Source organism: Branchiostoma floridae, chromosome 11 (genome assembly GCF_000003815.2).
Source record: "Branchiostoma floridae strain S238N-H82 chromosome 11, Bfl_VNyyK, whole genome shotgun sequence".
NCBI classification, from domain to species: Eukaryota; Metazoa; Chordata; class Leptocardii; order Amphioxiformes; family Branchiostomatidae; genus Branchiostoma; species Branchiostoma floridae.
The window spans coordinates 22509162-22522471 of record NC_049989.1 but is presented as its reverse complement, the minus strand read 5'-3'; the positions used below and the strand labels follow the sequence as shown (position 1 = coordinate 22522471).

General features: G+C 45.6%; 2 protein-coding genes across 2 annotated transcripts; both read left to right on the top strand.

Moving 5' to 3' along the window:
• Positions 1-3816: 3816 nt before the first annotated feature.
• LOC118425412 lies at positions 3817-6402 on the top strand. The gene is made up of 4 exons (XM_035834220.1): positions 3817-3928; positions 4595-4706; positions 5615-5680; positions 6026-6402. The coding sequence occupies exons 1-4, from the start codon at positions 3817-3819 to the stop codon at positions 6177-6179; spliced, it is 444 nt and encodes a 147-aa protein (XP_035690113.1). The 3' UTR covers positions 6180-6402.
• Positions 6403-8065: 1663 nt separating this feature from the next.
• Positions 8066-13183, top strand: LOC118425411. The gene is made up of 5 exons (XM_035834219.1): positions 8066-8217; positions 11216-11410; positions 11956-12123; positions 12610-12717; positions 12983-13183. The coding sequence occupies exons 1-5, from the start codon at positions 8188-8190 to the stop codon at positions 13181-13183; spliced, it is 702 nt and encodes a 233-aa protein (XP_035690112.1). The 5' UTR covers positions 8066-8187.
• The last annotated feature ends 127 nt before the right edge of the window (positions 13184-13310 follow it).

Sequence of the window (13310 nt, the reverse complement as noted above, 5' to 3'; positions counted from 1 at the left end):
GACTGGACCATACCAAAATGGTAGGGTGGTCGGACTGGACCATACCAAAATGGTAGGGTGGTCGGACGTTCGCTAGGATCGGTCAGTTAGGCTTAGGTCACATTTCCAAACCGGGGCCCGGCCGAACAGCTTTCGGGAGCGAAAAGAATGGCATAAACGCATCAACATACACAAAATGTCAAAATACGATTCATTGGCATGATATGTGTGTATTTTTAAGTATACATTTTGATTTTTCGTTTCTTAAAACATCCCGGCCTGGCCCCGGTTTGGAAATGTGACCTAAGCCTTAGCCGGAAACACGCCATTTGTGTTCCTCGGCCTGAGAACAAATCCCCTTCACCAGCCCATACGTCACAGCGCCAAACCTTATCAGCCGGCCTGAAGTACTGTGTTATAGGAACGCGCTGATAACAACCGTAATTTCTGTCTTCAGAAACCCGAAGGATCCTGAAGTACTGTTTACTGTATTTCGGGAAAGGTCAGACGATAAAAACGGTAATTTTCGTCTTCTGGAGCAGCCCGGCTTAGATGTGATATGTCATCACTTATTGGAAACGTGTGAGGAAGAGAAGAAATATCGATAACTAAGATAACTTCTGATTGAGGCAGCCTCACTGGCTGGGTGGGGGTGATGGAGTCTACCACTGGGTGGGTGGGGGTGATGATGGAGTCTACCACTTGATGGGTGGGGGTGATGGAGTTTACCACCTGGTTCACTGTGGTGAACAACTTGGCCAGTAAGACCTAAGTGACGAACCGTGGAGTTGTTTCCTATTTGTTATGCAGCTCCACCAAGGTTTGTCATACAGTTAACGAGCCACGACTTGGAAAAGGAGAGTTGAGCGGCAGTCTGCTCATTCAGGCTGCCACAGACAAACGACAATGATAGACAATGATGGTGTGATGATGGTGTGATGATGGTGTGATGATGGTGTGATGATGGTGTGATCATGGGAAGACAATGTCGGCCCCCCTCAATGGAACCACTGCAGTGGTGATGGCGATGATGATGAGATGCCCCTAGCGAAGTGTAAAAATATTGCGGTTCAAAACGTAAAATGTTATCACATATAGTGATATACCTATATACACACATATATCACATACGTCAAGTACCAAGAAGAGACTGAAAAATAATATCTACTACTTATCCCATACGTGACGTTTCGGACATATTCTTCACACTGCAGAAGCGCCACCTAGCTGCAGTGCGAAGTAGCAGCAGTCAGTATTGCCCTGAAGAATGTGGCAGGCGGTCACTATATTTCAGCCAAACCACGGGTATGGTGAAATATATTGTATTCGTAATGTTTTTGCTTCTTTCCTCTTCTCTTTTTCCTGTCAAATTGATTCATATCCGTCGTTCTTGGACCGAATGACTTGAAATTTGGCACAAGGGTAGGGTGGGCCGATACCCTCCGACGTTGTTTTGATTTTTTTTTATAGCTGCCTCTAATATGACTTTTTTTGTCATTTTTAGACTAAAACGGTATATTTTGGCCCACTGTGCCCTCTTATTACAACCGAATGAACTGAAATTTGGTACAGAGGTACCTTGATCATACGCCCATATAAATTCAATAACACATTTGGCATATATTACAATAAAATGCTTAATTATGCGATTTTTTGGCCATCATTTTACCCCAAAAAGTACACTTTTGGCTCCTGTACGCTGTACCAAACAAAGAAGCAGCTTTCTCTGAATAACTTCACTGATCTTTGGAGAAAGCTGCTTCTTTGTTTTGTCCGCCCTCCGGTGGAGTGGATCAGTAGTTAGGCAGGTTCCAGGGGAAAATCGGGCTGTAATTCTGTATTCAATACTGAGGGATTACTTTTTCTATGTGATAATGCACGACTCTTCTTCTCTGTGTGATAAAGAGAGATTAAAATTCCCCATCCAATACTGAGAGAATTCTCTATGTGATACTTATGTCCCTATTGATGCTGAGGATATGGCTATAAATCGCTAGGTGATACCGCGTAGTGACGGCTCGGGCGCAGATTAGTGTCCCAGAAACTGGTCACAAACAAACTGATCTTATCATATGTCGTCCTTCAACAGACGAGATAATACAGTGGTCATCCAATGTAGAGAACACAAACAAGACCTCCTTCTCCAGGTACGCTTCAGGTACGCTGCCGTGTAACGTTAGATCTTGTTTTTTTCTATTTACTTAGAGTTCACCGCAAAACAAGGCTCGTGGAGCCACTCAAGCGTTTGGGGGTAACGATACTGTATTGTGAAGGGAGATGTCTGTTAACCCTGAACTTAAACAGTTTCAGATTGTACCCCGTGGGGAAGCAAGTCCGTGGAAGCTTATATTTTTTTATAATTATTCCATAGCGATGTTGTTCTAGGAAAAAAGCTCTGAGCGTGGAACTTCCTCCTGTTATGAGGATTGTGGAGGCAAAAAGGATGATTTGCTTCCGTGGAAGTGGCTAAACGGGTTCTTGCAGTGAAGGTTCGTATTACAAGTGAGTGAAGTTCTTTCTCAGGAACTGGCGACAGGATCTCCCTGGTGCTTGCGCACATCTTGCGCGGTTTGCTACATGCATTAATCTTCTTATTCGTAACTCTGACTTCAGGAAGAAAAGACATTGGAGGGGTTCCACTTGAATCGTTGTGAATCTAGTTTTAGGACATCCTATTCAGTATTCTGCAGTGGAATTTGTCATCCATTGGTGAGTGATTAAATTCAGCGCACACGAGATTCAGAGGGGCTCTATCCCTGACATTCCCTGTTAGACGGGAAAGGCACAACTTTCCTAGCTCACTCTACCCAGGTATACAAATGGGTGCCAGACTTCGGTTGGGGGGGTAAAGGGCTCTTGGAGGAGAGGGATCTTCTCCACTATCCAAAACAGTACCTTAGTAATAGACACAGTGTATAACCCACTATTTCTAAAGCCTATATTTAGAAACCTACCTTATATTTCTAAATATAAAATTATCTGCCTATCTTTATGTTTTAGGATGCAGCATTTGCCCGGGCAGGTGAACAGTGGCTTCACCAGCCATGAGATGGCTGAGGTTGAGACTATCAACATCGGTACCTCCAGCGGCTCTACCGGCCATGAGATGGCTGAGGTTGAGGCTATCAACATCGGCTCCTCCAGCGGCTTTACCGGCCGTGAGATGGCTGAGGTTGAGACTATCAACATCGGTACCTCCAGCGGCTCTACCGGCCATGAGATGGCTGAGGTTGAGGCTATCAACATCAGCTCCTCCAGCGGCTTTACCGGCCGTGAGATGGCTGAGGTTGAGACTATCAACATCGGTTCCTCCAGTGGCTTTACCGGCCGTGAGATGGCTGAGGTTGAGACTATCGACACCGGTACCTCCAGCGGCTTTACCTGCCGTGAGATGACTGAGGTTGAGACTATGAACATCGGTACCTCCAGCGGCTTTACCGGCCGTGAGATGGCTGAGGTTGAGACTATGAACATCAGCTCCCCCCGAGATCCGGTCAAGGCTAAAGCGGCCTTCACAATCGACATGCCAACAGACGAGACACCAGGCGAGCCAGGAAGGCGCAGAGGTGCGGCAGTGGATATGGGGACTGCTTGCCTAAAGCCGTAGGCATTTGTCCGTACGAAAAATAGCAACAATCGCTCTGAATAAAGTTTGTGAATACGCCCCGTATATGTAGAAGCGGTCGGACGAACTAAAGCTTAGTAGAGTAACTGAAGGTTGAGGCTAAGACTTTCGTCATAACTTTGTACGATGTGTTCCAAGTTCAATTCTAAAGTAGAGAAATAAGAAACAACATGGTTCCAAGTACTCACACGTAACGAGTTTGAATGGAAGTCATGTTTGTTTCAGCTCAGTGGTTGTGCGGCTTGTTTGATGAGAGGCAGAACGTGAAGAACCCGTCTGTGGCCGCCGGTCTGGAGAGGACTCTGGCCGCCTATATGAACCAGGGTACGACGGGCTTAAGTTTCATTGTCTTTTTTAGTTTCCTCTCATGTAACGCTGCCTCGTCTTTGTCGTGGGGGCACTGCATTTCACGTTACTGGGTGGGAAATTGGATTGTGCGCTTTATTTCTGGGAGAGACCGAGAACCTCTGGACGGTTGAGACGGTGTTGCTACACTTACTGTCACACTTGTTGCTGTTGCGTGTCTAATACTACAGAGAATGCGCCGAATATTTTGGCACTACGAAGCCTTCCAGAGCGGCGTATTCGGTTGTGTGCTACAGTGTCAATGGATGGGTCGAAGTAACCACCGCGATGTGTTTTTGATATGTAACCTGCCACTCCCTTCTTCACTCTCACCCACTCACTCACTCACTCACTCACTCACTCACTCACTCACTCACTCACTCACTCACTCACTCACTACTACTCACTCACTCACTCACTCACTCACTCACCCACCCACCCACTCACTCACTCACTCACTCACTCACTCACTCACTCAGACACCCACCCACCCACTCACTCACTCACTCACTCACTCACTCACTCACTCACTCACTCACTCACCGTATTAAAAGCTAAAAGAATCACATGATCATTTGTTTGCATTTCGCAGCTTGGTGCGAGTTCAGTAATGGCGTAAATGGTAAAACAACGGTTTTCCCCCAGGTCTGTTGTTGGTGGGTCTGGGCACCACTCTGATGATGTTTGAGGAGACGAGACCGAACCTGGCTGGCTGGATCCTGGTGCCGGCTGGCGCTGTCCACATCGTCTGGTCATGGTGAGTCTGATTACTAATACAAACACTTCAGGGAGGGTAGACTGTATCAAACAGAACCAGTATGGAGACTAAAGGAACCCGTATGGAGACGGAAAGAGCCCGTATGGATACCGAAGGAACCCGTATGGAAACGGAAAGAATCCGTATGCATGTTTCCATGGTTACAGAGTATCGCTTACGTCATGCATGTTTCCACGGTTACAGTTTGGAGTCTTGCTGACGTCATACTTGTTTCCGTGGTTACAGGTTGGAGTATCACTGACGTCATGCATGTTTCTATGGTTACAGTTTGGAGTCTTCATGACGTCATACATGTTTCCGTGGTTACAGGTTGGAGTATCGCTGACGTCATGCATGTTTCTATGGTTACAGGTTGGAGTCTTACTGACGTCATGCATGTTTCCATGGTTACAGGTTGGAGTACCACTGACGTCATGCATGTTTCTGTGGTTACAGGTTGGAGCAGGGTTGTAGCCAGCACCTGTCCTTCAGTCCTTTGAAGGAATTTTGCAGCTGGGGACTGAAAAAAGTTTTCCCCATTCCGTCCCCTGGGACAGACAAAAATCGACAAGTAAAGATATAAAAAAACTGAAACCCATGTGTTCTTCTTCACCAAAACTGATTAAAACAGCTTAGTCTACAAGCAAAATTTGCACCTCAAAATGCAGGAAATAGTGTTTCAGAGGGTCTTGATTTAAAAATTTTGTGGGACCCAGACCACCTAGAAATGACGCGCAACGTCACGCCATGCCTTCGGTGGTCGATAGGATTCCCATTCAAAATCAAGGGGACTGAAAATGATTTCAGGCTGGCTACAACCCTGGGTTGGAGTCCTACTGACGTCATGCATGTTTCCATGGTTACAGGTTGGAATATCACTGACGTCATACATGTTTCTATGGTTACAGGTTGGAGTACTACTTCCGAATGCGAGCACTGCGCAACAATAAGGAACACCGCGCCATGAATTACAGGTCGGTTAGCACACGTGTGAAATACGGTTTGCAGTGTTTTGGCACATGCATGTAAGAAAGTCGCCACTCTCTAGTCTGGGCCATGGGAGGCTTCGTCCGTAGTCACCGCTGGCTCTGGTGTCTTCAGTGATCATGTCGATCAGGGGGATGCACGGGTAGATATCTGAAGATATCTGAAGATATCTGATGCTCAAAAAGACACATGTAGCCTTGACATACGACGGATTCGCAAATGCCGCTTTGTGACGAGGCAACTAACTTGCCATCACCATGATAGAATAACCCCCTCTCTGAGTGGGACTGCACACGGCCCTGACTGACTGCAGTACGCGTTCCCCCCGCCAGGAGGAGCATGGTGTGGACGGCTGTCCTGGTGGCGCTGATGTTGCTGGTGGTGGGCCTGAATATGGTCAGTAACATCAAGTACGGCTTCGTCGGGATCAGCCTGCCCCAGAATTCAGCAGAGCAGCAGGCTGCAAGCGTCACGGGGTCGCCATGACGACGGGCAGCAGGCACAGAACGTCGCTAGGTTGCCATGACAACCAAAAGACAATCAACACCGCGTGTCCATGACGACGAGAATGCTGCAATCAGCACCGTGTCTCCATGACGACGAGAATGCTACAATCAGCACCGTGTCTCCATGACGACGAGAATGCTACAATCAGCACCGTGTCTCCATGACGACGAGAATGCTACAATCAGCACCGTGTCTCCATGACGACGAGAATGCTACAATCAGCACCGTGTGTCCATGACTAACAGTAGCAAGAGTGTGGCAAGATGCAGATTTTCTGCTCAGACTCTGATTCATCTCTTGATTTTCTAGCATTATTTCTTTTAAAACCGGGAACCAACAAATTAAGATAATGTGGCGTAGAAGCAGGAACTTTCAGTTGGAAACATTTTTTAGTTGCTTACGAGCCGTACATGACAGATATGTAATATGATTTCATAATGAGGCACATTTTGTGTCAACTCCCTTTTACTTCATCATGAAACAAAATGACACTTGACTTCGGCGACCTCATACGTACCTCCATGAAATATTTAGAGCTTTTGTAGGTTTTCCTTTTGTAGGCTTTATGCAACTGACTTACATATTTACATAATTTATGCATGGTAACGTACATATGTCCAACTATAAAATTCCCATCATTTATCATTTATCTGTTTTGCCAATTTTGCAAAGATTATCCAAATCAGTTCTTCATTAGCATATGTGGTGCCTATTTACTAGTATGTTCCACCTATCATAAATTACATGTGCTACATTTATTTAAGTACAGTTATGGAAAGCAATGAACTATACAATTTCCTAATTAATTACGCAAATTAAGTCCTCATTAGATCTGTGACGTTAGCGATGATTTGTAACATAGGTTTTCCCATAACTAAGGACACGTTGACGAGATTTATGAATGACATCCGCACGCATCAATTTTCGCCGTACGTGCAATTTGTCCGTACGTTTTTTTTTTTGGTAAGGCTACGTCCGCCACGTATTTCTGAAAACGTTCAGGCTGTACTGTGCAGCCGCGTCGCCCGTACTGGCGCGTACGGAGGGCGAATCCGCAGCCCGATGGCAAAGTTTTGCCCGCATGTAAAGTTCTACGGCGTGTCTGCGTGCTCCAAAATCCGTCGGATTCCCTATGAGTTCGTACGGAGGTGATACTTACCACTTACGGATCCCAAAAGATTGCCCACGTTTTGGCACGTAGACAGCACGTATTTGCACATACAGCGGGTTGTGCCCTTATTTTTATCAGCATTCGCATCCTATTGGCAGACTTGCGGAGTCATGACATTTTCTTTTCCAAATTCGTTCCAACAACCAACATTCCCGTATCTAAATAAAATACTGTCACAAAACTTTTTGAATAGACATTAGGGCACGTTAATCTGATTATATGGATGGTATTCTCTGGGAACTCCAAAACTGATGCGAGCCTTTGTCTAATCTTTTTAAACTAATAAGAATTGATGCGCAGCGGATGTCATCCTTATAATCAAATATATAACTTTATTGCACAACAATTGTACGAGGTACAAAGTATGGCATCTACATAACTACAGTTCTATAGCTTAACTAACTAATACAGGAGTTGTAGTATGGGATAAGCTTCTTACAATCATTGGAAGCTTTCAAATCAACATGGCCGTAATACCTAAGATATAAAACCATAGCATAGCGACACAGCGATGGTATAGAACATCACGAAAATCCGTAATATGAACATTACAAGCTTCTGAGTATTTGATTTATCATTTAAAGTTCATAATCCAAGAAACGATTGATTGATTTTGAGTGGCCTGACCGTCAAGTTTGCTTCACCGGAAATGTCGTCATCGCGCTAGCTCTTACCGGAAGTGAAACAGGTGCAGGAACCTGCGGCATGATGGGATCGATCCGCCCGGCCAAGATGGCGGACATTTTGTTGTGTGAAAGCGCAATTTTGTGATTTCGGTCCTGACATTGCTTAGAGCAGGATTCTAAAGAAGCGAAGATGGCTTCCAGCGGTCCTGACAACTCCCAGGTAGGTTTCTGCCAAGTTATTTTCTGTTTTCACTCAAACCTGCCGCAAATATCGCCCCGATCTTATGCAGAATGGTGATGAAATACCCCCAGTATGTGTATACATGAAATTTTCATGTCATGTTGAAACAAGTTTCCGCTTTCGCCATGTCATGGAAGTGGAGTGAAGCTCAGTCAAATCTTTCAGGAGAACTTTTCTGAGATTGAGGGACACTGTAGGCAGGGTAATGCGCAATTGTAGATAATCATTGCATAGCTTGAAAAAATGTATTCACCTACGTATTTGCACTTCATCCTGACTTACTAAAAAAACTAACTTACTTATAACTTGAACGAATTCTGACTTTCCAATGGTAGATCTGGGTGAGATTTGATACCACCAGCTCACACTTATATATTTGAGACAACACTGAGATGTACAAAATGTGTGGCAACTAGTGGAAAAGGTCCCATGGCATTTCTAACACTGTAGGGCAGTATGTTGTTATCCACTGTGTCTCAGGTATGATATATGGAAGGCAGATCCCTCTCCTTCCACCACCTTTTTAGCCTGGGTACCATCCGGAAAGTAGTTCGCTCCGACGTTCATTATATACTATATACAGTCGCTTCTCTGTGTTTCCGTCTGGGAACGCGGACCATCTCAACGTCTGGAATCGTCCAAATTTTGGACGCAGACGCTGATTGGTCCCCACATAGGAGCGAATTATGGAATGGGTTCATGTGATCGTTCGAACCGGTGTTCCAACACCGGAAAAGCCCCACGTCCCCTTGCTTGCGCATGTGGGTGCCGGCCTGTTGTCATCGAACGAGTGCTCTAGAACCCATTCCTTGATTCGCTCATCAACTGGCGTCACCACCAAACGGTTTGAATGCGCACGTCTCCAGACGGATAGCAGAAGTGAACATAGGAGCGAACTACTATCCGGATGGTACCCAGATTACAACCAAAGTCGGGTATCCATGTTTACTCCTGGCTGGAGTGAGGAAAGTCGTGGTAAGTGCCCTTCCCAGAGGCACAACATCTCACATTCTCAGTAGGAATGCCGGGAATGAAATTCATGCCCCTTTGATTGCATATCTGCAAGCCCAGACACATACGGAAAAGTCATTTCTGCATGAAGATGTGGTCTATCTCAGTCCTTATGTGCAAATACAACATAGAAGTCAGTTAATTGCACAACGGATAACTGCACACTATTTCTATTGAACAGAATCTAAAAATCTCAAATGGCGCCCATTCACTCCATTGTTAGTGACTTCGCTTATCTGCACGACGAAAAGTCGGATTAGGGCAAGCAAGCCAAACCAGCCTTAAAGGCCTCGACTGTCGGGGCCAGGGCAATATGCCCCAGCAGCCTAGTATACGGTTACTTCGCATTATTGCACACAACAGATAATTGCACGAAAAATTGGGTGTTCAATTAAATAGCTTTTTCTGTATCAATATTTGTAAGTCATGACCTTATGTCCGTGGTTAGCAAGCTGAGTCGATCGTGAGCCAGCGGTTACTACGGAGGATGATACTCAGGCTACTTATGTCATAGATCAAACTACAAAAAAGATGTTCAGTTCAGCTTTGTTAGATACAATAGAGGTTTGTGTTCTGTGTGGATTTACGGCTATGAATTTCAAGATTTTCTGGAATAGGATGCCAGACACTTGCTAGAGGTCATAGGCTAAGTTTGCCTTATGTACCTAATACCTTTGCTGTGAAAATATTCTGGTGAGACCATGGCATGATTTAGTTCTCTTATGCTACAAGTTGTAGACTGAAGAAGCTTTAAATATTAAATATCCTGAGTACCAATGTGACCCATTCTCCTGCCATTTTCAGTAACAGTGGTTAAAGCAACCTGCACTGGTGCAAGTTTGGTCTGAGAGTACTTGCACCACACCAATTTTACATGCACAAACTTGCATGTGCATGTGGTATTTTGAGCCCCGCTGTTACTGAGCTTATTAATTACTATAAGTACACCATCTAATACAGAAAATGACATGACTATTGGGAGAAGCCTCTTTGTTGTATCTTCAGTGTAAAGCCGACAACCTGTGGTGTATAAGTGAGCCTCAGCTGTGAGACAGACCCTGCACACATATTAAATGATAAGTCAGGGATAAACAAGTCCACTAGCCCTATTGTCCAGGGCAAGTGAAAGTGCTGTTCGGGCAAGTGCATGTCCTACCCCACTTGTCCGATCGGGCAAGTAAGATTTTTCCATTGATTTTAGTGCAATTTTGATATACTTGTTACTTTTTACAGTCATGACATCAAGCAAGTGTCTACAGAGAATTCCATTGCTGGAAGTGAAAATGCATATACTAGTAACAGTGACATTTGAATTTTGGGCAAGTGAAAAATTGGTTCGGGCAAGTACATTTTTTATGTGCTTGCCCGATAGGACAAGTGGATTTTAGAAAACTTGTTCAACTCTGTAAGTGTTATCTGCCAGCAGTGTGCATAGCAAAAACATGGGCCCTGATAAATTCACACTGCACAACTGGATAACATCATAGACAAAACTGTTCTTCAACTCAACACAGAATGGTTACCATGGAAACAGCATCTTGCATGTTTTCCCTCAGTGGTTACCATGTCCCCCAGTAGTTGTCATGGAAACTAAATGTTCCCTGTTTCCCCCAGTGGTTGTCGGTTACCATGGAAACTAACTCCTGTATTCCCCTACTGGTTGTCGGTTACCATGGAAACTAAATCCTCCCTATCCCCCCAGTGGTTGTCAGTTACCATGGAAACTAAATCCTCCCCATTTCCCCAATGAATGTTGGTTACCATGGAAACTAAGTCCTATATTCCCCCAGTGGTTGTTGGTTACCATGGAAACCAAATCCTCCCTATTTCCCCAGTGGTTGTTAGTTACCATGGAAACTAACCCCTCCCTATCCCCCTGTGGTTGTTGGTGACCATGGAAACTAACTCCTGTATCCCCCCAGTGGTTGTTGGTTACCATGGAAACTAAGTTCTGTATTCCCCCCAGTGGTTGTCGGTTACCGAGGAGACCCTGTTCCTGCACGACGGGCTGATCAGGGTCACTGACCTGGTGGAGCTCCCGCAGGATGTCCAGGCCGGCAACGCCACCGCCACGCCCGACAACGGCCACGAGGTCGTGACCTTTGACTCCAAGAGCCCGGCGGAGCTGTGTGAGAAGCTGCTGGCGGTCTGCGGGAACCAGGTGGGTTTGTTTATTTGTTTGTTTATTTGTTTAATTTCCCAGTGGTTTGTGGCCCTGCCTCTGAAGCTAGAAAGTGTGAGTTTGATTCCAACTGTTACTCATCCGACATGCACGCTGCTGGAAAGGGTTACAGTCCTTAGGACAGGACGTTAAGCCTTGATCCACTGTTCATTCTGCTTGTCATAAAAGCTAGGCATACAATGAACCTGTAAATACTGTACATAGCATCTGTCCTCTCTGTAATGACCAGTGGAAGGGTAGCTCAATCACTGAACTGGACAACCCTGGGCAAACATGACAGAAAATGAATAGAATAGAATGTTGACCTATCTGGATCGATGTCACTTAAATTTCACTTTCTGTTTCCTGTAAATACTGTACATAGAGCATGTGTGTTCCCTGTCATGACCAGTTGAAGAAAAGCTCAATCACTGGGCTGGGCGACGCTGGACAAAACTGAAAAAAAAAAATGGATAGAATAGAATATATTAGTGAGCTAACTCATTTGTTATCATTTTTAATTTTACCCTTTCCCTTTCTCCCAGAACAACGAGTACTCCCTGCTGCTGGAGTACCGGCTGAACGCGCTGCGAGGCCTGTGGTTGGCTCAGAGGCAGCTGAGCGGGGACGGGCCGACCGAGCAGGACGGGCTCAACCACGAGGAAACGCTCGCACTGCTGAAGAAACAGGGAATATGGCAGCCTGGAGAACAGGTACTAGTACAATAGTACAACATGTGTGAATATATTGCTACATCCAACACTTATTTTCAATAGAACAATCTATAGTCCTACCTATAACGTTAATATGTACACATTGATGTACATTAAAACTCGGAGATGCATAATCAAAATGTTGACAGACATACATGCCTCTACTCTCTTATTTTTTAGGGACTGATGTTGAAATCTTTTACCCAGGTATCGTTTTTGTCCCGTGTGAGCCTGCAGTTCCAGTTGTAGCAGATAGAGGACTCTCCTGACTTACAGATGTTATATTTTCCCAGGTATCGTTTTCGTCCCGTGTGAGCCTGCAGTTCCAGCTGTAAGAGATAGAGGTCTCTCCTGACTGATGTTATGTTTTCCCCAGGTATCGTTTTCGTCCCGTGTGAGCCTGCCGTCTCACAGACCCTAGCCTGTGCTGCAGTTCCATCTATAGCAGATAGAGGTCTCTCCTGACTGATGTTATATTTTCCCCAGGTATCATTTTCGTCCCGTGTGAGCCTGCTGCTGATCTTCCCCCTGCTGAAGTCCCAGAGCCGAGCGGACCCGAGTCTGTGCTGCATGACTGCAGAGCTCCTGCTACAGGTTAGGATAAAAACAAACAAACAAACAAACAAACTGAGCATAGATGATAGGCCACTGAGACCTTGTTGAAATCGTTGTTGGTTTGTTCATACACGATGCACAGTGTGTACTCTGTATGCTGAAAGCAGATGCACTTCAATCATACGTTCTGTTAACAAATTGTCCACCTGATGCACTTCAGTTGTTATTTCTGTGTCGACCCTAAATCTTTAGCACATTTCAAGTCAAGCTCTGTAACGATTCATTCCTTCCTTCCTGGCTGCAGTGTCTGCGTGACTGCGCGCCTCTCAGCCTGACCAAGGAGCCGTCCGACTGTCTGAACGGGCTGGAGAACCTGCTGTGCTCCTGGCTGGAGGAGCGGGAGGGGGGCGCCACGGGGGAGGGGGGCGCCTCAAGGTCGTTACAGGACGTACAGCAGAGGGAGAACGCTGCCGCCGCGCTGGTGGCATTGGCTTGTGCACTGTGAGGATTGGAACGTTGCTTTTGGTGGTTCTCTTTATTGTTTACTTGTTAGAGGAGGGGGAGGGCTGCGTTCCTTAATGATTTTGCCCACTCCCACTGCTTTCGTTGCGCTCATTGCCCTCTTTCCCATC

Coding starts and splice junctions, on each gene's coding strand:
- LOC118425412 (XM_035834220.1), top strand. CDS start 3,817: ATGTTTGTTTCAGCTCAGTGGTTGTGCGGCTTGTTTGATGAGAGGCAG. Junction 3,929..4,594: donor GGCCGCCTATATGAACCAGG/GTACGACGGGCT, acceptor GTTTTCCCCCAG/GTCTGTTGTTGGTGGGTCTG. Junction 5,681..6,025: donor CACCGCGCCATGAATTACAG/GTCGGTTAGCAC, acceptor TCCCCCCGCCAG/GAGGAGCATGGTGTGGACGG.
- LOC118425411 (XM_035834219.1), top strand. CDS start 8,188: ATGGCTTCCAGCGGTCCTGACAACTCCCAG. Junction 8,218..11,215: donor GCGGTCCTGACAACTCCCAG/GTAGGTTTCTGC, acceptor TATTCCCCCCAG/TGGTTGTCGGTTACCGAGGA. Junction 11,411..11,955: donor TGGCGGTCTGCGGGAACCAG/GTGGGTTTGTTT, acceptor CCTTTCTCCCAG/AACAACGAGTACTCCCTGCT.